Source organism: Neophocaena asiaeorientalis, unplaced genomic scaffold (genome assembly GCF_003031525.2).
Source record: "Neophocaena asiaeorientalis asiaeorientalis breed wild unplaced genomic scaffold, Neophocaena_asiaeorientalis_V1.1 scaffold254, whole genome shotgun sequence".
NCBI lineage: Eukaryota > Metazoa > Chordata > Mammalia > Artiodactyla > Phocoenidae > Neophocaena > Neophocaena asiaeorientalis.
In genome coordinates, this window is record NW_020174705.1 from 8,314,493 (window position 1) to 8,340,080 (window position 25,588).

Below are 25,588 nucleotides of genomic sequence, written 5' to 3' on the forward strand. Positions count from 1 at the left end.
GAAAGGAGAGGAGGGGAGAGAACAAGCCAACAAACCCACAGGCACACACACAACATTCTCTATTTTCAGTGCACATTTTCAGCAATGAGTACATATCGTTCTTAGTATTTAAACAGACAACAACAAAACTCTGATTCCACTTTGGCGGACAAGCAAAGAGCCCCTCTTACTGGTGCAGCGTGTGCAGTGGGGCCTCTGGCTTCTCCATCTGCCCGTAGCAGCTGGCCTTGGCCTCGGGGATGTAGGAGAACTTGTCCAACATGGAAGATGCAGCAGTGGTCAGGATGCCCAGGCCATCCCTCACCCTTGCCTCCAGGCTGTAGTCCCAGTCATCGTAGGAGACAGAAATAAGTCCCGATGGAAACTCTTTGGGGATGAGCTCCGTATTCCCGGAGACCAAGCTGGGGACGATCCAGAAGAAATCGTACCCAGTGAGGCCGAGGGAGCGGGCCTCACTCAGGATGAGGACGGCCTCGTCTTTGGAACAGTAGAGCAAGATGACGGAGGAGTGGATCTTCTTCAACTGGACTTGTGTCTTTGCATCCTCGAAGGACGTGTCCAGTGTGATCACGTTCTGCATGTCCCAGCCCACAAAGCTGTTGTCCACCGTGGTCTTGATGAAGCTGATGAAGTCCCTGTAGCCAGGGAAGATGGTGGTCACCAGGGAGAAAACATGCCAGTCATAATCCTGCATGATCTTCAGCATGACGGTGACTTGCTGCTGGATGGACGCTCCAAACTGGAAGAAGGTAGACGTTGGATCCTGCCAACAGGTAAAAAGAAAGCAAAACAGAGGATGAGGCCGAAGGCAGTTTATGCACAACCATCTGCCTTTGTTGGCTTAAAGAAGCTCCTTCCTAGAAGTGGGGGAAAATAAATCTCACATCTGTTCATTCACAGACATTCCGGAGCACCTACCGTATGCCGGACTCTGGAACAGATACTGGAAACACAGGGATGAGAGAGGTCCCTGAACTTGGAGCCCACAGCCCGGAACAGTGAAGGACATCTGTTATTTTGCCAGCTTCACTTTTCCTCTAGTTCATCTCACCACCACCCCTCTGGGTTCAGATGGGTCCAACAGAATGAACTCTATCTGGCCCCCAAGCTCATGACTGGAAAATGAAGCTGACAGAAATAAAACAACAACAGGAAATAGAAGGAGGTTCCTGATGACATACTTGGGGCATCTGGAGTCAGTCGTGCCTGGAGCCATTTACTCTGGACCTGTTGGTTATGTAAGCCGCAAGTTCCATATTCACTTAAGCCAATTTTAGGAGTGTTTCTAAAGTCTTGAACTCTAGATTCACTTGAACTCTAGATTCCTGTGTAATATAGAGTATGATAAATGCTAGGTGGACATCTCTCTGTTCAATCAATAAATATTTGTTGAATGCCTAATTACATGGCAACAACATGTTAGAGCTTGCAGAAATGATGATTTATAATACAGACAGACATGGCCTCTGCCTTCATAGACCTGGAAGGAAAGTGAAGAAGGGCAACGTCTATGGACTGGGGGCTGAGAGAGGCGTAAGGGGGTGTTGAAGGAATATCCAGGTACAGAAGAGGGGAAACCAGTGGACAGTATAGTCAGAGAAGCCCTGAAGATACATCTTGAGTATTCCAGGAACTGGAGATAAATGCATGATGGCCTGTGATGTAGGGGGGGTGAGATGATGTAGAAGAGCTTGGCAAAAACCCCATCACGTACAGCCTCAGAGGCTATGTTAGACCTTATTCTGAGCATAAGGGCAAGATGCCGAATGTTCTTACACTGGGAAGTGACACGGTTACTTGTGTTGGGTTAAAGGGTCTCTAACAGTCCTAACATCTCACCAAGTCATGATCTGATCATGAGAACAAACTTCCATTTAGAAAAAAAAGTGGGTGGTGCCCACAGTGGCACCATTTCCAAACTACCTTCACACTCCTTAACTCGTCAAATCCTGTGAGGATCCTATGAAGCTGGTATTGTTCGTTGGGGAAAATGAGGCTCAGAATGCTCCATGGCTAAGTCAGCATCCAAACTCAGGTTCTGGTTCCACTTCCAGCCCCTCTCCCAACATACCAACACAGCCTTCCTGGGATCACTGAAGATCTGCATAGAGTAGGCGCTTAAACCATGTTGTGGACCCACTGACATGGTGCAAAAATGCCAACTAAACAGAAAGTATGGCTCTGTATTATAGCAAAACAGGATTTGACAAATGCATATTTTTTTCTGGGAACTGAAAGAATTCTCAAAGGGTCCTTATCATATTGCAGCCATGCTTGCATTTTGCATTCTGTATGTACCATGTGCATTTAATACACCCTCAATTGTACAAATATGGGGATTCCATTTCGTTTGTGTGTGCGTGTGTACGTGAAGAGTGGATGATTCCATTCGTGTCTTTCAGAGCAACAGTCAGTAGCTGTGCATGTCAAGTCTTTCAACAAGTCTGCATAATCTTCCCTGTGGATGCTCACTGACTAGAAAGTTTTATCTGAAAGGGCTAAAAGCTATCGTTCTTAGAAACAACCCCCTTTTCTAAAGTGCATGGAGTGTGGGGGGTAATCTGAGTGCAGCACGGCCTGAAGGCAGAGACAAGAAACAGGAATAAGTGCCTTCTGGGCCACTTCCAATGTTACAGTTCTATGAATTTTACCTATAATTAAATCAATTAAATGGGGTAACATTTAAAGACTTGGGATAACTATCTTTTCCCCCACAGTAGCTTTTGGAGAAATCCAATATTCTTGGATTGATTAATCACTTTAAATCACGCCTCAACAAGGTGGTGAACTGCTTAAGGGCAGAGATTTTGCTGGCCTCATCTCTCTGTCCCCAAAATCTGGCAGAAGTCTTGGCACACGACCCATCTGGAGACGGAGGGTGAGGGAGTGCGCGAGTGAATGAATGTGTGAGTGAAGCTCAAGAGAAATGTCCTTGGTGTAAACACAAAGTGAAAGGGGAGATTCAGTATCCAAGGCTGTATTTTTTTTATATGGCTCTCGAATGTCACGTCCAAAAAATTAAAACTTTCAACATTATCATCCCCCTATCCTGAGGAACCACGTCACCATCCAAGGCCCAGATATATTTAGTGTGTCCTTTATTGATAAGGAGGAGAATATTTAAGTCCTGTGAGCCTCAACAGCTGCCCATAGAGCCTCATTAAATACCCCGAAAGGCAACAATATAAAGAATCCACGAGCAGAAGGCGGCACAGAAGTGAAGTCTCAAGACAATTATAGTCATCAACCTCAAGCACTGTCAGGTGTCTCTTGGGATGGGACTGAAAAGTTTCAAGCTTACTTACAAAAGAAATGTAATCATTCCCATGGAGCAAAGATGCCCCTGAGGAAGCCGGTCACTCGACTTACATTATGACTGCAAAAGGCAACGGAATCAGCATCTTGCCCTGAGCACATGAGGAACGGAGAAAGTTCTCAAGTGGACATATGCTAAGGGCACAGTTGGAACCCAATAAAAAGGATCTCTGAGACAACCTACTACCAGTTATCCCATTTCTTTGGGATAACTGGTATTGGTGAAGAGGTGGAGGTCAAACATGCTAGATGTGGGAGTTGGTGGTGTTTGGGATGCTCCAACATCTCTGCTCTATGTACTATGAGTTAGACATTATTATATCCATGTATGTGTACCCATGAGCACAGAGCAGAACCGTAAGCAAATGCAGCCTTATCTGGCTCTCTACGTAGAGAAAGGAGGGCATGGCTACACATTAAACTTCAGAAAGGAGAAAGGTAATTATAGGGATAGCCATTCAATAGCCAAGAGCTGCCTTGGCACAAGCCCCCTGTGAAAGACTATGTACAAACCCCTTGCCCTGTGCCATCCCTACTGTCCTGCCCAAGCTGAATCTCTCCTGTTACCCTCTTCTGATCCCCATTAATCTCTTTCCCCCAGAATGGATAGCAGTGTAACTTCTGGGATCAGACTGCCCAGGTGCCAATCCAAATTGCGTAGCCTTGGGAAGAATCACTTCGTCTTTCCAAGCCTCAGTTTCCACATCTGTACAATGGGTATAGCAATGGTAATAATTGTACCAGCTAACATGCCAGGAGTACTTTGTAAGAGTCATGTGGCTCAACACTTTCTACGTTGTATCTCATTTAATCCCACCCCCAACAATCTTGCTAAACTGGTACTAGTATTATCCCCATTTTACAAATGAATAAGTAGACTGTGAGGTAGAATGATTTTTTCAGAATCACACAGGTAGCGAATCAGGTTTGCCTGCCTGAAAGATTCCAAGCTTTTCACCCCTCACTACCCTATTGCCAATGATAGCACTTCCTCATTAAGCTGTAAGAATTAAATGATCTCTCTGTATAAAATCACCCAGTGCAGTACCCATCAAATATCATGTGCTCTACAAACGTACGTCACTATTATTTTCACCCACTATTATTCAATATTTTCCCCCTGGGTCAGGAGTTCTGGTGTCTCACATCAGGGGTTTATGATACCTGTCCCTCTAAAAGACGTAGTTCACTCCTGACTTGAGCATCTCAACAACTCGCCTTGTTCATGGCTGCCTGATTGAAATCCCTAAAGCACAGCTTTAATCACACCACTCCTCTCCTCTATAGTCACCAGTGGCTCCCCTAGACCTATCACATTCAGTTCAGACTCTCTAGTTTACCCCTCCATGCACACCAGTCAAACTTCATGGTTGGAATAACATGGGCTCTGGGGTCTATAAGACCTGAGCTCACGTCCTGGTTCTGCATTAACTAGCCATGTGACCATGGGTAATTACCTAAACTTTCTGGACCTGAGTTTCTTTGCTTATGGAATGGGAATTGTGAGCACCATCCCATAGAGTTGCTGTGACGACAGGATGAACTAAAGGAGTAAAAGGCTCATTTATCCATGTCTGAATCCAACAGTTTAGGGACCCCTCTCCTCATTCTCTGTCCTCTAGACCACATGGACACTGCCACAAACCTAAGGGGATCGGATCCTTATCCTTTTTAAAAAATGGTATCTCCAGATCTACTGACATGCTAATTTCACATTCCCTCCTCCCTCCTCAAACCAGCCCATTCATCCTGAGCCCAAGGGAGCTGCATGGGAAGGAAGTGATGAAGTCACGCGTTGGAGAGAAAACATCGTCAATGTCCTTTATGGACCTCATGCAGTTACCCTACACCACTTTCATTTCCATTGGCATCTGAAACTTAAGCTTCCCAAACCACTGTGGTGTACACTGTATACCCCTTGGAGGGATGAAAGCAAGTAGTTATTTGCAAAACATAATTGCACAGCGAGGCACTGAAGAGGCTCACGTTTAGCTCTCGGATTTTCTAAGGTGGCTTTAGGGACTGGCAGGAGGTGATGGGGGGAGTTTGGCCACACTCCCAGGACCTGGCATCTGACATGCCAAATGGCCCTTTGTTTCAAGGTCCTGCACGTTCTTCCCGGTTCCTAGCTGGATAGCAGAGGCTGACCCTCCTGCACTTACCTCCTCCTGCCATGACAGCCTGCCCTTTCGTGGTCAGATCAGTCTGACCACCTCTGGCACCGGCTTCCTTGGCAGTGTGCAGCCGGAGGAGAGGAACAGATTTCAGACACCCACTTTGGTTCTGAAGCAAAAGCAGTGCCCTCCCCAAGCTCACTGCTCTGCAGAAGCAGAACAAACTGTTTTAAACACAGAGTCAGGGAGGAAGGCAGGTGTGGGATTCTGGGTGTCTGCTTTCAACTCTGTGTTCCAGTCCCGGGATAAGTGAGGTTCTAGAATTTGCCAGACCTTGCTGAGTCCCCAGGGTGAGACCTGACTCCACGGGTATCAAGGTCTGATGTTTAATAGAGTCTAAAACCAACTTTAATTTCACTTACCCATTTATAAGGCTATAAAGGACACCCACACTCATTATCCCTTTAATTCCAACTACCTAAGAGATGAGGTGTTGCCGGTGGTTATAACCCTCATGGACGGCATTTCTCATAAAGACACAGGAAGAGAGGCTAAATGATTTCCTTAAAATCCACATGGCCCCATGCGACAACAGCTCAGTTACTGCAAGATGTCATCCAATGTTCCTTTGCACACACCAGTGGCTTGCACTCCTGGCTGCACAACAGAATCACTTGGAGAGTTCTAAAAACAACACCAATGCTCGTGCTCCATGCCAGTCCAACTGAAACTGAATTTCTGTGACCTGAGTACATGAACTCCAAAGCTGATTTATTTGTTTTTCTCTGTCTCCTCTCAACACCAGGATGAGCGTTATTCAAGTTAGCATCTTCAAAGCCTAGCACCATGTCTGACACACAGTAGGGGCCCAGGAAATATTTGGTGAGAAAATAAATGAGCAGGAAACTCATCCCCAGGAAGCAAGACACAACTGGCCGCTGCTGTCAACCCTGCACCCTTATTTTAGTTTATTTTCCTCTGCCTGTCAGGGTGAGCACCAGAAAGAGGATAACGTCACAAGGGACCCAACAAAGGTCTTGCAGGACTCCTTGGGAATTTGCTTTTTGCCTTGCTAAGCCCTGATGTACCTTCTGTTACTCTTATTGTGTACTAACTGAGCTTTTAAACATATTTGATTTCATTTTTCCATGGATGAGAGGAAAAGTAAAAGTGTCGAACCTGATGGGTCTGAGGATTCAGATGAATAGCATTCTCACATACATATAAGCGGGATCCGTTTCACTCGAGGATCTTTATCCCCTCATCAGCCATCCTCCACCTCCTCCATTATCATCATCATCATCACCCATGATCATCACAGCCATCAAATCCACCCATCCTCCTCCTCCTCATCATCATGGTCATTATCAAAATTAATATTAATTTGGTCTATTCTGTAGTACAATGTGGCATACAGTAGGAAGTATTATTATGACCCCTTTATTACAGATTAAAAACACAGGCTCAGAGAATGTAACTTGCCCAACCCACATAGTACATGGCAGAGGGAGGATCCCAGACTAGGTGATCCAAATCCAAAATCTGGTTGCTTAGCTACTGGGAAATACTGATTCCAGGTATGCAGAACAGGAAGAAGTGTGTGTGTGTGTGTGTGTGTGTGTGTGTGTGTGTGTGTGTGTGTCAGATGAATATCACCACTTAATCTTTCTTGAGGCACCCAACTAGAAAAGAAAATCCCTCAGAAATGGGCAACCAGTAGCAATGATCTCACATCAACTGTCAATCAGAAGACTGGAACAGAGTGGGGAAGTCATACCCAGGTGCCATTCCCCAAAAGCACATCAGTTCCATCACCCACAAACACAAAATTCCACTCCAAGCAACCTCCACTCATTGGACCATTTTATGATTTGTGTTCTACTTCCCATTTTGCTTCTCTCAGGAGCAAATCCACTGGCATTCGTCTGAAATAACCTAACAACATCTTTCTCCGCTCTATCCTCCTCTCTCTTCAAATGAGAAGTTTAATCTTAGGTTTCCAGTGACTATTGGGTTCCCAGGTAGGGGAGCTGTCCAAGGTAGCTGAAGTACTTTGATTCAGAGACCAGGAGAACGCCTGAGTTAAACACAGGCTTAACTCAGAGTCCGTGCAATAGTCTCTTAGACTAGAGTGGGAAGGATGGGTATTAGGCAAGACAATTACAAAGAAGAGCACTATGATTTGGGGTGGAGCAAGGAATGAGCCACACAGAGCTACCAAGCCTTCAACCTCATTCTATCCTGGGTTTCCAATACAGCACCTACTGGTCACATATGACTATTTACACTGAAATTTAAAATATAAAATACAATTAAATATTTGGCTTCTCAGTGACACTAACCACATTTTCATTTTTTTTTTTTTTAGGTCTGAGGATTCAGATGAATAGCATTCTCACATACATATAAGCGGGATCCGTTTCACTCGAGGATCTTTATCCCCTCATCAGCCATCCTCCACCTCCTCCATTATCATCATCATCATCACCCATGATCATCACAGCCATCAAATCCACCCATCCTCCTCCTCCTCATCATCATGGTCATTATCAAAATTAATATTAATTTGGTCTATTCTGTAGTACAATGTGGCATACAGTAGGAAGTATTATTATGACCCCTTTATTACAGATTAAAAACACAGGCTCAGAGAATGTAACTTGCCCAACCCACATAGTACATGGCAGAGGGAGGATCCCAGACTAGGTGATCCAAATCCAAAATCTGGTTGCTTAGCTACTGGGAAATACTGATTCCAGGTATGCAGAACAGGAAGAAGTGTGTGTGTGTGTGTGTGTGTGTGTGTGTGTGTGTGTCAGATGAATATCACCACTTAATCTTTCTTGAGGCACCCAACTAGAAAAGAAAATCCCTCAGAAATGGGCAACCAGTAGCAATGATCTCACATCAACTGTCAATCAGAAGACTGGAACAGAGTGGGGAAGTCATACCCAGGTGCCATTCCCCAAAAGCACATCAGTTCCATCACCCACAAACACAAAATTCCACTCCAAGCAACCTCCACTCATTGGACCATTTTATGATTTGTGTTCTACTTCCCATTTTGCTTCTCTCAGGAGCAAATCAACTGGCATTCGTCTGAAATAACCTAACAACATCTTTCTCCGCTCTATCCTCCTCTCTCTTCAAATGAGAAGTTTAATCTTAGGTTTCCAGTGACTATTGGGTTCCCAGGTAGGGGAGCTGTCCAAGGTAGCTGAAGTACTTTGATTCAGAGACCAGGAGAACGCCTGAGTTAAACACAGGCTTAACTCAGAGTCCGTGCAATAGTCTCTTAGACTAGAGTGGGAAGGATGGGTATTAGGCAAGACAATTACAAAGAAGAGCACTATGATTTGGGGTGGAGCAAGGAATGAGCCACACAGAGCTACCAAGCCTTCAACCTCATTCTATCCTGGGTTTCCAATACAGCACCTACTGGTCACATATGACTATTTACACTGAAATTTAAAATATAAAATACAATTAAATATTTGGCTTCTCAGTGACACTAACCACATTTTCTTTTTTTTTTTTTTTGCAGTACGCGGGCCTCTCACTGTTGTGGCCTCTCCCGTTGCGGAGCACAGGCTCCGGACGCGCAGGCCCAGCGGCCATGGCTCACGGGCCCAGCTGCTCCGCGGCATGTGGGATCTTCCCGGACCGGGGCACGAACCCATGTCCCCTGCATCGGCAGGTGGACTCTCAACCACTGCGCCACCAGGGAAGCCCACTAACCACATTTTAAGAGCCCCAAAGTCTTTAAACTTTAAAGCTGATGCTCTCCCACCCCTACCAGGCCTACCCCTAAAGATGCCAATCCAGTTGGTCTGAGATGGAATCCAGGATATTTCTAATTCCCTGGGTTAAGTCTAATGTGCCAGGATTGAAAACACTAATCCAAGCCTTCAGTATCCAACCCTGTAGCTATGTATCAATTCACCTGGGGAATTTTTTGTACCTTTAGATTTCCAGGCTCCAAGCCATCTGCACTGAATCAGAATCTCCGTTGAGGAGCCTGAGGTTATGTATTTGCCCCTGAAAGTGCTGATGAACAGCAAGACTTGGTACTGCCAAGTCCAACTGCTCTATTTTCAAGGTGAGGAAACTGAGGCTCCAGAATCTTGGATGACTTGTTCCAAATTTCACATAAATCAGTGGGACAGCAGTAACAGACATGGTGGGTCTCTCACCTCCTAATTTGGTGCTCTCTTTGCTGTGTCATGATGCCATCGTGTGTGAAGTGTTTTCTGCAAAGTGAACCCACAAGGGATGGGGCATGTGCAGGAGGAACATGGCTTTGCTGACAGCTTGCCTGGGATCTGCTTCTTACTGGAAGTGGGTATTTTAACCTAAGCCTCTATTTCCCCATCTGAAAAATGGGAATGATAATAACAGTCACCACCTTAAAGGGTTGCTGTGCATATTTTGAGAGGTAATGTACATAAAGCACTTGGCACATAGGAGGGGCTCAGTCAAGTTGAGTTGGTGTTAGTGGTGGAGATGGTAGCCTTGAATGTCAAGCCCCAAGTCTCACATCCACTACGGGTTCCTTACTACCCCACTTCCTACATATTCCTAACCTTCTGAGTTTCCAGCACCTTGATCTTTACAGCCCAGTCCTCAGCCCTGACTGTGTGTGGTTGCCTAGTTGCTGAGAAGCATGCATTTCGCCTGCCCTTCAGACTAGAATTCTTGAGGGCAGGACCCCACGCCCTTCTGAGTCCTCCTCAACACCTTGCATGGCACTAAGCCACAGCTCTGGGAATGAAACTGGGAGTAGCATTCGGAGTCTTCAAGGCTGCCAGTGGGCAGAAAATGAGACTAGTACTTTAAGTATTCAAGTATTTGACTTGCCAGGACTTCTGCTCTAGGAAGAGACATTCATCTATTAATTGCCTTTCATTCATTTGGTCACTATAACAAACTCCTACTATGTGCCAGGCATTGTTCTAGGGAAGGGAATCTAGGGAAGGAGGCGACCAAAGTGAAGATCCCCACTTTTACAAAGTTTACGTTCTTACGGGAGGAGACAGACAAGGAAGAAGGAAATCAGTAGGATGATTTCAAGGAAATCAGATGATGCAGCAGTCCAGGGGTGGAGTGGAGAGGAGCACCCCTTCCGATCGTCTGCTCTGATACGTCAGAGCTGATCAGCAGAATGTGAAGGAGGAGCTGTCAGCCAGACAAAGCTGAGGGGTGAGGCAGGGGTAAGGAGAGCCATCCAAGCAGAAGCAACCTCATGTACAAAGGGAGGAAAGGGAACAGGAGGAAGATCAGAACAGCTGCAGTTCAATCAGCAAAGGAGAGGGTGGTGAGATGAGTTAGGACAGGAAGCAGAGGCCATAGCACACAGTGAGAGCTCTGAAGATCACGGCAAGGGGTCTGGATTTAATTCCTAGATCAATTGTTTTTTAACATCTTTTTGGAGTATAACTGCTTTACAATGGTGTGTTAGTTTCTGCTTTATAACAAAGTGAATCAGCTATACATATACATTTTGTGGCTGAGTCATATTATTCCAAACAATTCCTCTGCTAAATGCACCATTAGTATCTCCCAGCAGGGCAGCTGGGAGAGGATCTGGGACTTTGGGGACGTTGGAATTTCATGTGAGCTAGCCCTGTTCTTCCCTTTGGAATTCTGATCTGTGCCAAGTGGGGAGCCTCCCTTGAAGATGCAGTAAGGCACATAAATGCTTGCTATATTGTTTAGTCAACTGGTACCCTCACCTTGAATAGTGTGGCTAGGACTCCCACGTCTGCCTGGGCCTTCCAGAGCTTGTCCCAGTTCATCATCCAGAGTCAAGCCCTCCCTCTAACATATATCGTAATGCTGGAGGAGAGAATACACACATGCACGGAGAGGTAGTCCTTGATTCCAGCTGCAACTAGCTTAGGACAGCCCAACATCCTCTACACTCATCAGAACCACATGGTGATTGCTGCTCTTGGACCCAGTCCTGCTTCCTAGATCATTAGCAGGGCAGGCCAAGAAGAGACACCTGCTGAGATTCAGGCCCTTATTTCTATGCAAGCACACAGCAAAGGCCCAAGCTGGCTTCACCTGGGGTTCTGTCAAACTGCGGGTGAGCATCTGACTCAGGGCTTCTAAACAGGGTCATTAGCGATTATGGATTGTCTGAGGCTAGGTCCAGCCATCCTCACAGAGAAAGCCAGAGAGAAATTCTACCTGATCAGATCATTGAGTCAGGTCTCCAAGGAGCTGATAAACCCAAGTACATGAGAGCATCGTTTTTTGGAGGTCCCAACTGTAACTGGGCTACTGAACTTTCTCTGTGTACCTGAAGCTATTTTTTTTCAGATTCCTTTTCTTAAAGAAGCACAAGCAGCCTCCCTGAGCCACATCATGGGTAATGTGTCATTCTGGCCACTGAGCATCTGTTCTTCCTTTACTGGTCATAGTGAATTTCCATGGGGAGGCATCCTTTCCCCTTTCTCAGTCAAACCAATTGGCCCATCCAATTCTCGTAGTGCCATCAATTAGTTCAGGGGTAGGAACATGTCCTAACTGGTACAATCAGAGTGATTCTTAGGATTTGTGCAAAAAGTGACTAGGAAAAGACAGTTTCTCTTATTGTTAGATTTGAACCTAGAAGGATGTTCAGCCAGAGTTTCTGGCAGCCATCCTGCCACCATACACCATCCTGAGAAGGAAGTCATCAGAGCCAAAGGCAAAGGTGAAAGATGGAGAGTTACGAAGTCCTGACATCGTTGTTGAGCACCTCGTTCAAGCCATACCTGAAGCCAATACCCTTGTTGTCACTGTATGTCCCAATTAATTGCCAATTAACTACCTGATTTTACTTAAGCCAATTTGAATTAGCTTTTCTATCACTGGCAACCAAAGATTTCTGACGTCACTTTAGCTAGGGAAAAAAATGGAGAATAACGTGATTCATTCTTTACTCATCTTCTGAACTTAAATCAGAAGAATCCAAGCTACAGAGTGGAGCGTTTCCCTTCACCATCCTTCTCTTTTCTGATCCTGTTTTTTCCCCAGGGCAGCCGCCTCTCTCCACATATCTCTCCCTTCCTTGCATGAGCTATTCATCATTCCTTTATTTTGGGGGTGTTTTGTTTCATTTTTCTTTCATATGCTGCTGAGATTGGTTTCCTCTCAGAGAGTCTGACAGCCACGCTGCCATGACCCAGACGAAAGACATGACAAGTTGCCACCAATAATAATCGCTTGTCATTAAGCCGTTCCAGCGAGGAGAAAAAGCAAACAGGTCCCTTTCATTAAGTTCCCGTCTCTGGCTGTCACACACAGAGGGGACTGAAGGAGGCAGCTTTATTTTTGGAAAAAGGAGAATCTCAGGTTTTCCCACAACACTTGGTAGGGGCAGGCCCTGGAGGTAAACATTATAGTAGAAATGTCCTGTTCAAAATGCCCCACTGTTCCCTAAGAAATGCCTACAAACAACTCTGAAAGCTGAGCTTCGAGAGGAAATTGCGTCTTCCTTTGGGGATCTGGATGTGCATGTTATTAAATGCACAGACATTGACGCCAAATAGACCAAGGGTTCAAGTCTTGGCTCTTCTTGCTAATGTCAGGGTCTTGGGCAAAACATGTCCTATCTTCGAGCCTCCATTTTCTCATTCTCAAAATGGAGGGAATTTTAGTCCCTACTTTAAAGAGGCTGTTGTGATTGAGGTAATGCATGCATAGCTCTCAGCACATACCAAGAGCTTGATTAATGAAAGCTGGGATTACTGTGGCTGTTGTCATGAGGAAAAAATCAACCACAATGACGACAATGAAACCCAAGCCCCAAAACACTACAACCCACGAGCATAGCATTAATGAGAATACAAACAGTTCCCCTGTGGCTCTTTCCCCCGTTTCCTAAACGTCCTAATAATGACACCACCCCTTCAAAGGAGCTCTTACTGTGCGCCAGGCATGAGCTGAGAGCAGGTGACAACTCATCCCAGTGTTAAAACTGGAAGTCCCACATCCCTGGAGGCCCTTAGGTCCTGGGCACACCAGGATGACTCCTCGGCCAAGCAGAGAGCGTTTAGTGCATTTAATCCTCACACTAACCTTTCAGGAAAGGTATTAATATTTCTATTCCCATTCTACAGTTGAGGAAGTTGAGGATATAGAGAGATGCTTCTTTACTTTAGCGAGCGTAGGAACCACTGCCGGCTCTTGTTCCGCTGCAGACTCGGACTCAGTGGTTACAGACTGGAGCGTTGCTAACAAGCTCCAGGGGACACTGATGCTGCTGGTCCACGGACTAAGCTTTGAGTAGCAATGCTGCAGCGGTCGGTCATATGTCCAAGGTCCCCCAGGGTCTGGCAGAGCAGAGGTTCAGACCTACAGGTCTGACCTCACAGCAGGCTGCAGCCATGATGCCAGGCGGCCTCTGTCTTCCAGGGAACAGTGGGGAGGGATGCAAGACGGTGTCTGTTGTCTGACATCCTCACCCCTGTGTGTTTCCATCGGCCTTGCTGGCTGAGACAGCCACATGTCACAGCCTGTCCGTCCCATCATCTTATCCGACAAAGCACTTTCAGGGAGAGGCTGTGAGCCACAGCTTACTGTGCAGGAAGGAGGAAGACAGGAGGCGCCGGGAGAGCCGCCCCGCTCCCAGGCGAGTCCCAGGCGAGCACAGAGAGGTCGCTGTCATTCAGGCGCTGCCCACGCCCACCTACTGGTGGGAACTAACTCCCCTGGGATGCAGCCGCCCCCTCCTGCATGCTGGCCCTGCTGCTCTCACACTAGAGTGAGTGGCTGAGTCCCTCTGAGCCTCCGTGTTTCCACCTATAAAATGGACCTAGTGGGACTCTGGTTTCCTGGAGGGGTGCCCGGCCATCTGTGACGTGGTGACTCAAAAGAGCTCTGTTGCAGGGTGGGGACAGGTGTGCCACCCGTGGGTGGAGAACGAGCCCTTGCTGCCTCCGCCCTCCCCTCCTCCCCCTTCACCCCCAGGGCGCTCCCAGAGCACACTGTCCAGGCCTCAATTGTTGATCTCGTCACCAGGCATTCAGAGTGTCTACTTAAATATCTGTCTCCACGCAACTAGATTAATGACAATTCCTCTCTTTAGGAACAGCACCAGGCCAGCTCCTGTACACAGTGGGGCTCAGAACACAACACGTGGGCTTCCCTGGTGGCGCAATGGTTGGGAGTCCGCCTGCCGATGCTGGGGACACGGGTTCGTGCCCCGGTCCGGGAGGATCCCACGTGCCGCGGAGCGGCTGTGCCCGTGAGCCGTGGCCGTTGAGCCTGCACGTCTGGAGCCTGTGCTCCGCGGCTGGGGGGGCCATAGCAGTGAAAGGCCCATGTATCGCAAAAAAAAAAAAAAGAACACAACACGTTAGCTGCAGGTGTAAGTCAGCAGCGGGTGGGAAGGAGGGAAGGAAGGACGGAAGGAAGGGGGTTGTGGGTAAGAGAGAGGGAAGGAAGGACGGAATGAATATTCAGTGAGAAAGAGTGGCTGACTCATGGGCGTGGCCATGGAGTTGGGAGGCAGGGTGTAAGTGGGTCCTGCTGGAATGCGGGGTGAGATGAGGGAGCTGGGAGGCAAATCTGAGTGTCTGAAGTACAGGGATCCTTTGCTACCCGAACTCTCATGATCTGAAGCAGAAAACAAATTGGCGGTGGGGAACTGGCCTGCTATTCATGTTGTCTGAACTCCTGCTACTTGCTCTCCAGAACTCAGGAACCAAACAGATTCAGACAAAATGATAACCCTCTCTATCCAAACCCAGGAACGCACTGTTTCCCTTCCCAATCCCTACCTCACTCCCAAGCCCCCTTTTCTGCCCTCTCTGCCATCACAGACCTTCAGCAAAAGAAGCCAGACACCAAAGACAACCTACTGTCTGACTCCATTTACATGGCACGTCCACAGCAGGCAAATCCATAGAGACAGAAAGCAGGTGAAGGGTTGCCAGGAGCTGGGGACAGAGAGGAATGGGGAGGGACCGCTAATGTGCATGGGGTTTCCGTCTGGGGTGATGAACAGCTCTGGAAATAGACAGTGGTTGTATGACGCTGTGCAGGCAGCTGTGCCACGGAATTGCACACTTTTAACAGAATTACAATGGTAAATCTTGTTATATGTATTTTTACCACCGTTTTTAAAAATACCAAGACAAATAAATAAAGCAAGCAAGCAGGGCCTGCAGCTGAGGCTGGATGCTTCTCCTAGGTCCCTTCAATCTTGCAGCTGGTGTGAGGGGGTCCCTTAGTGAGCCGTCGGACCTCACGGTCGCTTGAGGCACTGACCCAGCTGGAAGCAAGGGCCTCCTGGGAGTCTAGTAGGGTGCAGGTGGCCCTCCACGTGTTCCTGCCCTTCTCGGGTATCCGAAATCCCCCAGCAGCCCTGTGGTCATCAGTCACCCCCGACTTCATGGAACATACACTTCAGTGGCTGTGACAACAGGCTTCTCTAGACAGGGCTAGCAAGCAGGCTTGGTTCTTCTGGTTCTTTAACACACTCAAGCAGGATGGTATAATTGTTTTGCAAGAGTACAGACCCAGTAGAATTGCAGGAGGTGACCTGCTGCAGTGGACGGCACACAGGTTTGCGGCATGAGACACACCCGCGTTCAAACCTCTATTCTGCAGCAGACCAGCTCTGTGGCCTTGAGAAACAGACTCTGCATCATTAAGCCTCCATCTCGTCTACTGTGAGATGGGAAAAGCAATTGCCACCGCCCTGGTGGATTAGATTAGGTCCTGTACGCAGACCTGTCAGCACAGCACCTGACCCACAGTGGCCGCTATCTACTGCTTAGTTTATTCCATGCTATTCCCTTTCTCCACATCAAGTGATTTAATCATTAGCACAAGCCCATGGAGTTGGCGGTATTAATGTCGAGGTGAGTTAATGTGAATTCTGTTGTATTCCAAAGCCCTTGCTCTCCACCGCCGGCAATATGCAGGCTCCTCTTCATCAATGTTTGCCTTCTTTCCTGTGGCACACATTCCGATACTGCCTAAAGACCACCCCTTCTCAGCACAGTGCTGGTCACTGCAGTCTTCTTCCTCTACACGTAATGTTTCCACAGCAGATGTGCGAGCCCTGAACTAATGCCAAGTTATCTAGCAACCCTATCTACCCCATTTTACTTGGGTATAATATTCTGCTTACTAGTCACTTCCCTGTGAAGCTAACAGAATACAGAGTTTCCTGGACCGTATGTAGACCTAGGCATCTTAAGAGCATCGGGCTTATTCATCTCTCATACCCTTGGAGACCAGCGGACCAAACACAGAATACCAGAGGCCTCTTTAACAGGGCAATGCAAAATTCTCCTGTGCACCGTTATGTACAGGCACACGACAAAAAGGCAACATTTGTTTGTTCCCTCCTGACAAGGGCTAAGTGAAGACCTATTTGAAGCTCAAAAAAAGAGTATGAATTAATGTGACCAGAGTTCATCATCACAGTTGAACTCCAAGCGCAAAAGGAATTAGGAACGGAAAGAAGGGTTGAGAAGGGAGATATTTTAACAGAAAAATTGATGGGTTGAGTGTTCTCTGGAGAAGTGACATAAAAGGGAAAATTGAATGTCAGCTTCCGAAAAGGGTTCCAAATTACTATTTGAAAGGAGAAAAACACAAGTGATGATGGTCCGTTTGTGTTCCTGCTCAGCCCTGGCGCCTCCCAGCTACAACCAGTGCAGGTTCCACAGGACCCCAAGTCAGCTCTTCAAGCTCAGGGAGGTCTGTCCTCTCCAACATCACTGAACACAAAAGAGACTCCTGTTTCAGGGTCCCAAAGGCAAGGGGAGCCCTGACACACTTCGCCCACTGACCGTCCAGCCCTTCACCCCCATGTATTTCATACTTTCTGCAACCTTCATGGAAACGAGAAATCAGAAGGCAGTTCTTTCTTCCCATTTTATATATGAGAAAGTTGAGGCTTGGGGTGGGGGAGGCTCACTGACCTCCTAGACTCACCCAGAGAGAGAGAGAGCAGAGCCATGCCCGTGATAGACCTCCAATGCTGAAGAATGGGGATCCTCAGTTCTTCACTCTGGACATCGCTTTTTCTTTACAGAGAACACATAAAATTTAATTGTGGCCTGCTCCTAAGAACATAAAGGAAGTAATGGTCAGCAGATTGAGGGAGGGAGGGAGGGAGGAAGGGAGGATGGAGCGACACAGAAATGGAGTGAAAAAAAGAGATGAGGAGCTAAGGTTTTTTGTGGTTGATGAGAAGAATGCATTGAAGAATCTTAAGCAGAAATGTGACATGATCAGATTTTTGTCTTCTGAAAGGACCACCCCGGCTACAGCACAAAGAACGCCTTGGAGGGAGGAGAGAATAGAGGCAGGAAGAGCAGGTCAAGAAGCCACAGAAGCAATCCCAGAAAAGGAGGGAAAGATGTGAACTTGGATAGCGGCAGTGGAGATTAAAAGGAGGAGGAAGATTCAGGAGATGCTTAGGAGACAGATCCTATTGGCTTTGGCAACAAACAGATGGGACTGGTGGGGTCAGGGGTGTGGAGAAGAGGGAGGACTTGAGGAGGATGGCCAGGTGGGGAACTGGTGCGGGACCTTGCTTTCTTCCTCTCAGTTGTACCCCTGCCACCTAGCACCATGCCTGACATAGAGTAGTGGCTCAGTAAATGTTTGTTGAATGAACAAGTGAGCAAGGTGGACAAGCAGGTACTGGGAGGAGAAGGGGGAAATATACATGGAATGCAGCTAGGGACTGGATGAGTGTGAGACTTCCATGTCGGAAAGCCTAGCAGGCAGCGGGATACGCAGGCAGTGCAGGAAAGAGGTTAGGGCTGGGGTGTGAGATTCAGGAATCGTCCACCTGCAGGGGGTTGACAGCTGTGTTGACATCTCCTAACATATGCAGAAAGAGAAGAGCCTTGAAGGCTTAAGGAAAACATCAGAAAGCCTGAGCTAGCAGAAAGAGAGATACATGGAAAGGAGACCGAGTGGGCATGCAGGTGAGGTACAAGGAGAAAGCAGGGGAGTTTGAAGTTTTAGAAGCTAAGAGAGTAGAGAGCTTGATGATGGTGGGAGGGATGGGAGGCCTCCAAAGTGTCCAGGAGGACACAGACTGAACAGGATGGCTGCACAGGGCCCGGAGAGGGTCACTGGGGGCTCCAGAGTGAATGGAGGGGGTAGAAGCCAGACCTCAGAGCATCCACAGGAGTGAAGGAGACAGTGGAAGAAGCACAACACTTTCTAAGCAAACGATGCTTCTTTTCAGCACAAAGGTATTTTGAGGCCAAGAGGAGAATCCCTTTGATGCTGGAATTCAACATGGGGTCAGGGGGCCCTTCCCCCTGCCTTCTTCTCTTTTCCCATCCACCAGGTCCTCCACACCTTTCCTCCCGCGTGGGACAAAGAAACACAGGACAACACAGGAAGTCCCAAAATAACTTCCTGCATGCTAAAGAATGATGAACTGAATGTCTTCCTTTGTGTATAATTCCGAAATGCATGCTTGTGATAGACCTCCAATATTGAAGAATGGGGTCCCTCCCTCAGTTCTTCACTCTGGGTGTCCCTTCTTTGCAGAGAACACATAAAGCTATGTCCTCCCCCCAAGAACATAAAGGAAGTGAAGGTTGAGCACAGTCAGCAGATTGAGACAGACAGCCACGCGGACACTCTCTGGAATCGAGAAGGCTGCTCTTTGCAACTCACACACTCCACATGCCTTTCTGCTGCCTTCTTCTGGGGGGTTATTCCAACACCCTCTCCTTTGAACGGGACAGAGAGAACAGAGTACCGAGGGCCTACTGAATACTCAGCTCATTAACAACCCACAAAGGTGCTTCTTTTTCTAAAGTTCATATGACAACAGTGATCGGCCAGTCCTGGCATAAAAATGCCAACTCTCTTCATTTTTAAAAATCCCTTGCCAAGCAAGACTTTCAGGGTACAAATTAGAAAAACAGAGGCACTGCAGGTACAAAAAAGTTGGGATTTTAATGAGCCTTCTGCCTCTAAATGAATCTATCTGCCCAACACGCAAATTCTCTCCACACTCAGGTGAGATGCATCCATGAAGCAAGACAGACTGTGAGACGAGCCCCAGGATTCGCTAATAGTCCAAGCCCTCCTTCTTCCAGGCCAGTGTCCTGTTTGCTCATCTTGGCAATGAGTGGTAACTTTGTAGCAAGTGGTGGTAGATTTGCTCCATGGTTATTATGCAAATAGTGACTGTGACAATGTGGTTTCCCTCACCCGGGATCACAATGCACTCATTCTGCAGTCTGTCTGGTTGGGATTGGGGATGAGTTTGGTGTCATCCCTGTGAGCACTCAATAAATCCTTACAGCCAATTGCCTGAGTCAGAAGATGGTTTCACCCTCTCAATACCCGGAGTTTATCTCTACTCTGGCACTGACCACTCAGTGTCAAATGGCTCCTAGGACAAACGACACAGACCACAGCGTGGCCTGTAGATTCCAGAAGAGTCTGGGCCCTGTTGCCTCTGCAGGCTCGAATCAGGCCACACGTGGGCTTGCTTCCTCCCCTCCCTCTTCAGTGACTTCTCAGCCCCGTTATGCTCACCACAGGGCCTTTGCTTGTGCTGGTCCATCTCCCTTGGGATGCTCCCTCCTTCTCAATCTCTCCCTCATCCTTCATTTCACTGCCAGATCATCATTTTTTCAAGGGATGCTTTCCCTGATCACCTTGGTTAGGTAAATTTCCTTTCTTCTGTGCTCTTTCTTGCATTTTCATAGCACTAATATGGTTGTAATATGTATTCATAGGCTTTTTTGAGTGTGTGTGTCCCCCACTGCAACATTCGCTCCATAAAGGCAAGAACTATGTGTGATATTTTATTTTGTTTTTTTTTCTGCTTTGTTTTACTAATCACTGTATCCCTAGCACACAGAGAAGCCTGATTCAGTTTTTGGTTTTGTTTTGGTTTAGTGGCTTCTTTTTTTTTTGCGGTACGTGGGCCTCTCACTGTTGTGGCCTCTCCCGTTGCGGAGCACAGGCTCCAGACGCGCAGGCTCAGCGGCCATGGCTCATGGGCCCAGCCGCTCCATGGCATGTGGGATCTTCCCAGACTGGGGCACGAACCCATGTCCTCTGCGTCGGCAGGCGGACTCCAACCACTGCGCCACCAGGGAAGCCCTACTGGCTTCTTCTGAATGAGGTCAGGAGTCTTGCCCAGGTGTGTCCACGTGAATTAGGTCCTTGAGTCACACAGCACCGAGGAAGACATTGCTGATTCAGATTCTATCTCCCCCTCCAACTTCAACAAGCCAGGAAGCTTAGTAGCCTGCATGACCTTTGCGCAGAAATGCTGGGCAGCTTGTGTATCACACTGACAACTCTCATACAGGCACTGAGTTTGTTCCTACCATCACTTCCACATATTTCCTTAACGTTGTCTGTGTCATCCTGGGAAAGTTTTTCTGAAGGTTTTCTTGCTCCAAGTGGTGATCAGGATGCAGAACTAGGGCTTTTCCAATATCATCTGATGCTGGAATGAGGAGTTGGAACAGAATCCATTGTCCTATGGGCTTTGTTATGTCTTTCATTTTTGTTTTTGTTGTTGATTTTTGCTCATTTTAATTTCTAAATTTTTTAAACTACTTTTACCAATATGCAACATAATGCCCACATTTAAAGCAAAGATGAATAAAATTTTGGATTCTCAAGGGCTCTTTATAAATCCTGGTTTCTGGGGGGTGTGTCTTGGGAAAGTCACTTCAGTTCACTGGTCCTCAGAGCCTCAGTTTCTTCATGGGAATAACAAATAGTGCCAGCTTTACCAACTTCCTAGAACTTTACAAAGGACCAGATGCCAAGTATCACTTAACTGTGTCTTTCTTTAATTCATTTGTTCATTCATCCTACTATTTATTCATCTCTGTACCAGGCACTGTGCTGAAGGCTGGGGATCCAATGGTGAATAAAAACAGCCATGGGACCTGCACCTACAGAGCTTATGGTCCAGACAGGAGACAAGCATAAATCAAACTGTTACATGAATGTAAAATTGCTACTACTGACATTCAGGTTTTGAAGGAAAAGTTTACAGTGCTTTAAGAACCCAAAATGAAGGAAACTGAATAATCTAGATGGTCAGAGATTTCCCTGAGGAAGGGATGCTGGAGTAGGCGTGACCTAAGCAAAGAGGAGAAGGAAGAGTGCCTCTCGTGAAGAGGGAGCTTCATGTGCAAAGGCCTTGTGGTAGGAAGCAACTGTGATGGTCTCAATGGAAGACATCAGGGTGAGGGTGGGAAAGACCCCTTCCCTGCTTATAAAACATATTTTTATCCCTTTATACATATAATAGGCTACTACCTTTCTCTTACCCCTCAGTTGCCCAGGAATCTTTTCACAGTTTCTATTTAATCTCTTTCAATAATTCCTTGGCTGCTAATCAGAGGAAAGGTGCTAATTACCTTATTAGCACTCCTCTGCTTCTCTGTGATCACAAAGTGCTCTTAACTTCCTCTAACCTGGGAATACCATTTGCCTGTCACTCTGGCCCTGTGTGCTCCTTGCCTTGGCCTGTTCTCAGCACAGGGGACCAGGACTACCTGGCACCAGACTCTCGTTTTATTCATGGGGAAGATGAGTTAAAAAGACTGCCCAGGGTCAACTCATAAATGGTGTATCCAGGATTGAACTGCAAACCCAGGGCTGCTTTTGCTGTACCATGCAGCCACTGCTTGCCCCATGGGTCACCCAAAGAGAAACAAGGTCTTTCACTTCTAAAAGCACTCCTCAGCGTTTGGGTTCAGACACTGTGGTTTCCTTCAAGGAACTTTCTTTTTCATGCCCCCCATCGTGAAACTCCACTTCACCTTGTAAGACATTATCAGGAACAAAATTGCAATCCACAACTGTACTCTGCTTACACTGGGCAGCCGGAATAGCAGAAATGAAGCAGATAAACACCCTGAGAGCAGTTCCGAGACCGAAGGAGATTACTAGAATGATACAATCACATCATACCTAGAGATGCGGCCAGAATTCTCAAGCACAGGAAAGGGGGCAAAGGGATGGGGCAATCTCAACTCCTTAACTGAATGATTTAACAACCCAAAGATGACCAGTGACAACTCTGAAGGGCTAGGTGGCTCAGAGAGGTAGTCCCTGGACCCCTTTGAACCTCATCTGAGAACTGTCTGTAGACCTGGGCAGGAGAACATCACCTGAACCTCTTACTGGAGGTTCCAGCAACCACACTCTTAGGTTCCAGAGTGTGACATGACTCACCCTCATGAGCAACATCTGCCAAGGAGATGAAGATCCTCCCCGAAGGTCAGGTCAGCTCAATTTTCGTATTGATGGTGCGTGCTTCCTGTCTAGTGTTTCCTCTCTAGTCTTTCCTCTCAGTTACACCGGGAAGGAAGAGCAGTGATAAACTACATTAGGATTCCAGCTCTGCTATCTCCAAGCTGGGCCACTTTGGGCAAGTTGCTTAGCCTCTCTGTGTCTTGGATTCCTCCTCCGTCAGTGAAGATGACAACTGTACCTTCTGTGTAAAAGGCTACAAGTATTACAGGTGGTGATGATGTGAAAGCAGCTGGCAAGCAATGAGCTCCCCATACATTTAGTTGTTACTGAAATTGCCATTATATATCATCCAGCCCACCTTGAACTTACTACCAAACACACCCTCCTTGAAAGTTGGCTTGCCACAGGACTATGGCTCCCCCTTGCCAAACTGGGCAATGTTGAGCTTCTAAATCCATATTTACTGGCAAACCAGACTGTAAGTTGCCAAACTTATTATCGATGACCCCTCACACCTATCAATGACCACACACACACTCACATGCAAATACACGCACACATGCACATGTGCACACACACATATAAGTTCAATTCCACGCCTCCTCCCTGCCCAGCTCCATGCTTTTACTCATGGTCATCTAGGTCCCTATTCCCAGAGATTTTATCTGGTGCACTGCCTGAGGTGTGGTACAGGAATCTGTATTTTTTAAAGCAGATTCTGAGTCACCTGGTCCTCAAATTGGCCCTAGCACAGACCCAAGGAATGGAAGTATTTTGCCAAAATGAACTATCAAGAATTACAGTGAGTTGGGGGAAGAATATTTGTTATGTAATAGGTATCTGTTGCATATCTTAACTTTCATTTCAGATTACAAGCTACGTGAGGGCAGAACTTAGAACTTGAATAGCTCATAGTACCACCTCTTCCCAAGCCGCATAGAGTAGGTTCTCAGTAAATATCTAAAGCATAAACTCCCCCAACAGACTATAAAGTCCATATAGGCATGGCTTTGCCCACTGTTGTATCACCTGCATAGACGTACAGGAGGCGATCGAAATATTTTGCTGAATGAATGAATGAACATAGAGGAGTTGGTACTGAAAAGGCACAAAAAGAAAAGAATCAGTGCTAATTTATGTTCATACAGACAAATGTTCAACCTATGCCCCACAGCATGCATTTTTATAATTATCTTTCCATCAAGCCGCTGAAACACTGCTAGGAGCAGTGTGGTCTGGCTCTATACTGCCCCATAAGCACTGTTTCCATTCAAATGTTTGATTTTGAGCATCACAAGGATGAGTAAACATCTGGACCAGAGAAACAGGGTGGATTTGCATTCATCTGTTGCAGCGCTCTGAAATCTGCCTCAAATAATTCACAGCCTTCTAGAAAACATCCCAAGAGATATACAATCTCTTGTCCAACCTCCCAAGAGATATACAATCTGGCTTCATTTGCCCATCCCTGACCCACCCCCCAGCTCTCATCTCTGAACCTGGGGTGAAATTACCTGACATTGCATCTCCTCTTTCTATTTCAATTCCTCACGCTCTGCACCTCCCCCAATAAGAGCTCTTAACAGGCTTGCAGGTTCCACCTGATTCTGAAAATCAAGTTATGGCACTCTGGTTTTGGAATCCCTTCAATCTATTTGCAGAGCAAGCCTCCTTAGTATTTTAATATGCAACCAGAGCTCTCGGTATGTGATATCCAAACTTCTCTCCTGTGATGTGTATTCCAGTGGTCCCTGCTCCAATCTGTTACCCAGGATTCCTGCTGTACTACAGCAAGGAGCCCAGGGAATCTACAGGGAATTGTGGATGGTGTTCTTGTGATTTTCTTATTTTATTAATTAGAAAAGTAGCACAAAGCAGCAAACCTAGGAATTTATTAAAGGCACATAACCCAGCAGTGTTAAGGGGGCAACAGTGTGGCTTCCTGGTTGGGACCCAACTAACCTGGCTCAGGTAGGAGACAGTAGACCCTAAGGATAAGGAACACAGCGAGGCTCAACAATGTCATACAGCAAGTAATTCATAAATATCAGTTGAATGAATACTGAATGAAAACATCACAACCACTGAGTTTATAACAAGCCGGAAAAAGAAGTTACATGAAAAAGTAAGATATAATTTTGCAGGTGTACCGCGATCATAACTATATTAAACAAATAATACACTATACATAGAAAATAATACGAGAAGATAATATACCTAAAAATATTAATAGTGATTGTCCTGGGGTGGTGGCACGTGGATGCCTTTATGTTTTCTTCTTTCAGCTTTTCCGTATTTCTCAAATTTTCTATAATTAACTTCTGTGTTTATTTTTTAAAGGAAAAATCAATTAACTTTAAATATAGCCCAGACAAGTGAGGGGAATGTATTTGTTGGAATCAACTAACCTATCACTTTTTGATCATATGACATGTGACTTGGACCCAATATGTAAGTCTCTGGGTCTCAATTTCCTGATTTATATACTAGAGATAATAATATCTACCATTCAAGTGAGTTGCTGCTGTTGTTGTTTTCATTTACATAAGATAATGAATGCAAAATGCTCAGCTCTGTAGTGCCTGCTACATAGTAAACCCCCAACATACGTAGGTGGAGTAGCACTTGTCATGAACTCATTTACTTAATAGTCCTTCATTAATTCTCTACTATGTACAAAGAACCACTTTCTCACTGAAGCTGTAGACCATGAGGAAGGCATTCCAAGCCTGAATCACCAGATACCATTGAGATGTCAATAAGGAACCATCATCCATTGGAGGCCCACCCGCCAGGCTGGGAACTCATCTAATGATATGGGAGTCACAGGTGAAATGCAGCGGTAAAGAGCATTCTACACTCAACATTATGGATGAACTTCAGAAACATTATGCTAAGTGAAAAAAGCCAGCCACAAAAGAAGTCATACTATACAATCCCTC

General features: G+C 46.5%; 1 protein-coding gene across 2 annotated transcripts in view; it reads right to left on the reverse strand.

Annotated features, from left to right (window-relative positions):
* Positions 1-25,588, reverse strand: part of GRIN2A (glutamate ionotropic receptor NMDA type subunit 2A) — a 366,372-nt gene that overhangs the window by 148,897 nt on the left and 191,887 nt on the right. For both annotated transcript variants that reach the window (XM_024759609.1, XM_024759610.1), the window contains one exon: positions 171-763. In XM_024759609.1, coding sequence (XP_024615377.1) covers positions 171-763 — 593 coding nt within the window. The remainder of the gene's footprint in view (positions 1-170; positions 764-25,588) is intronic.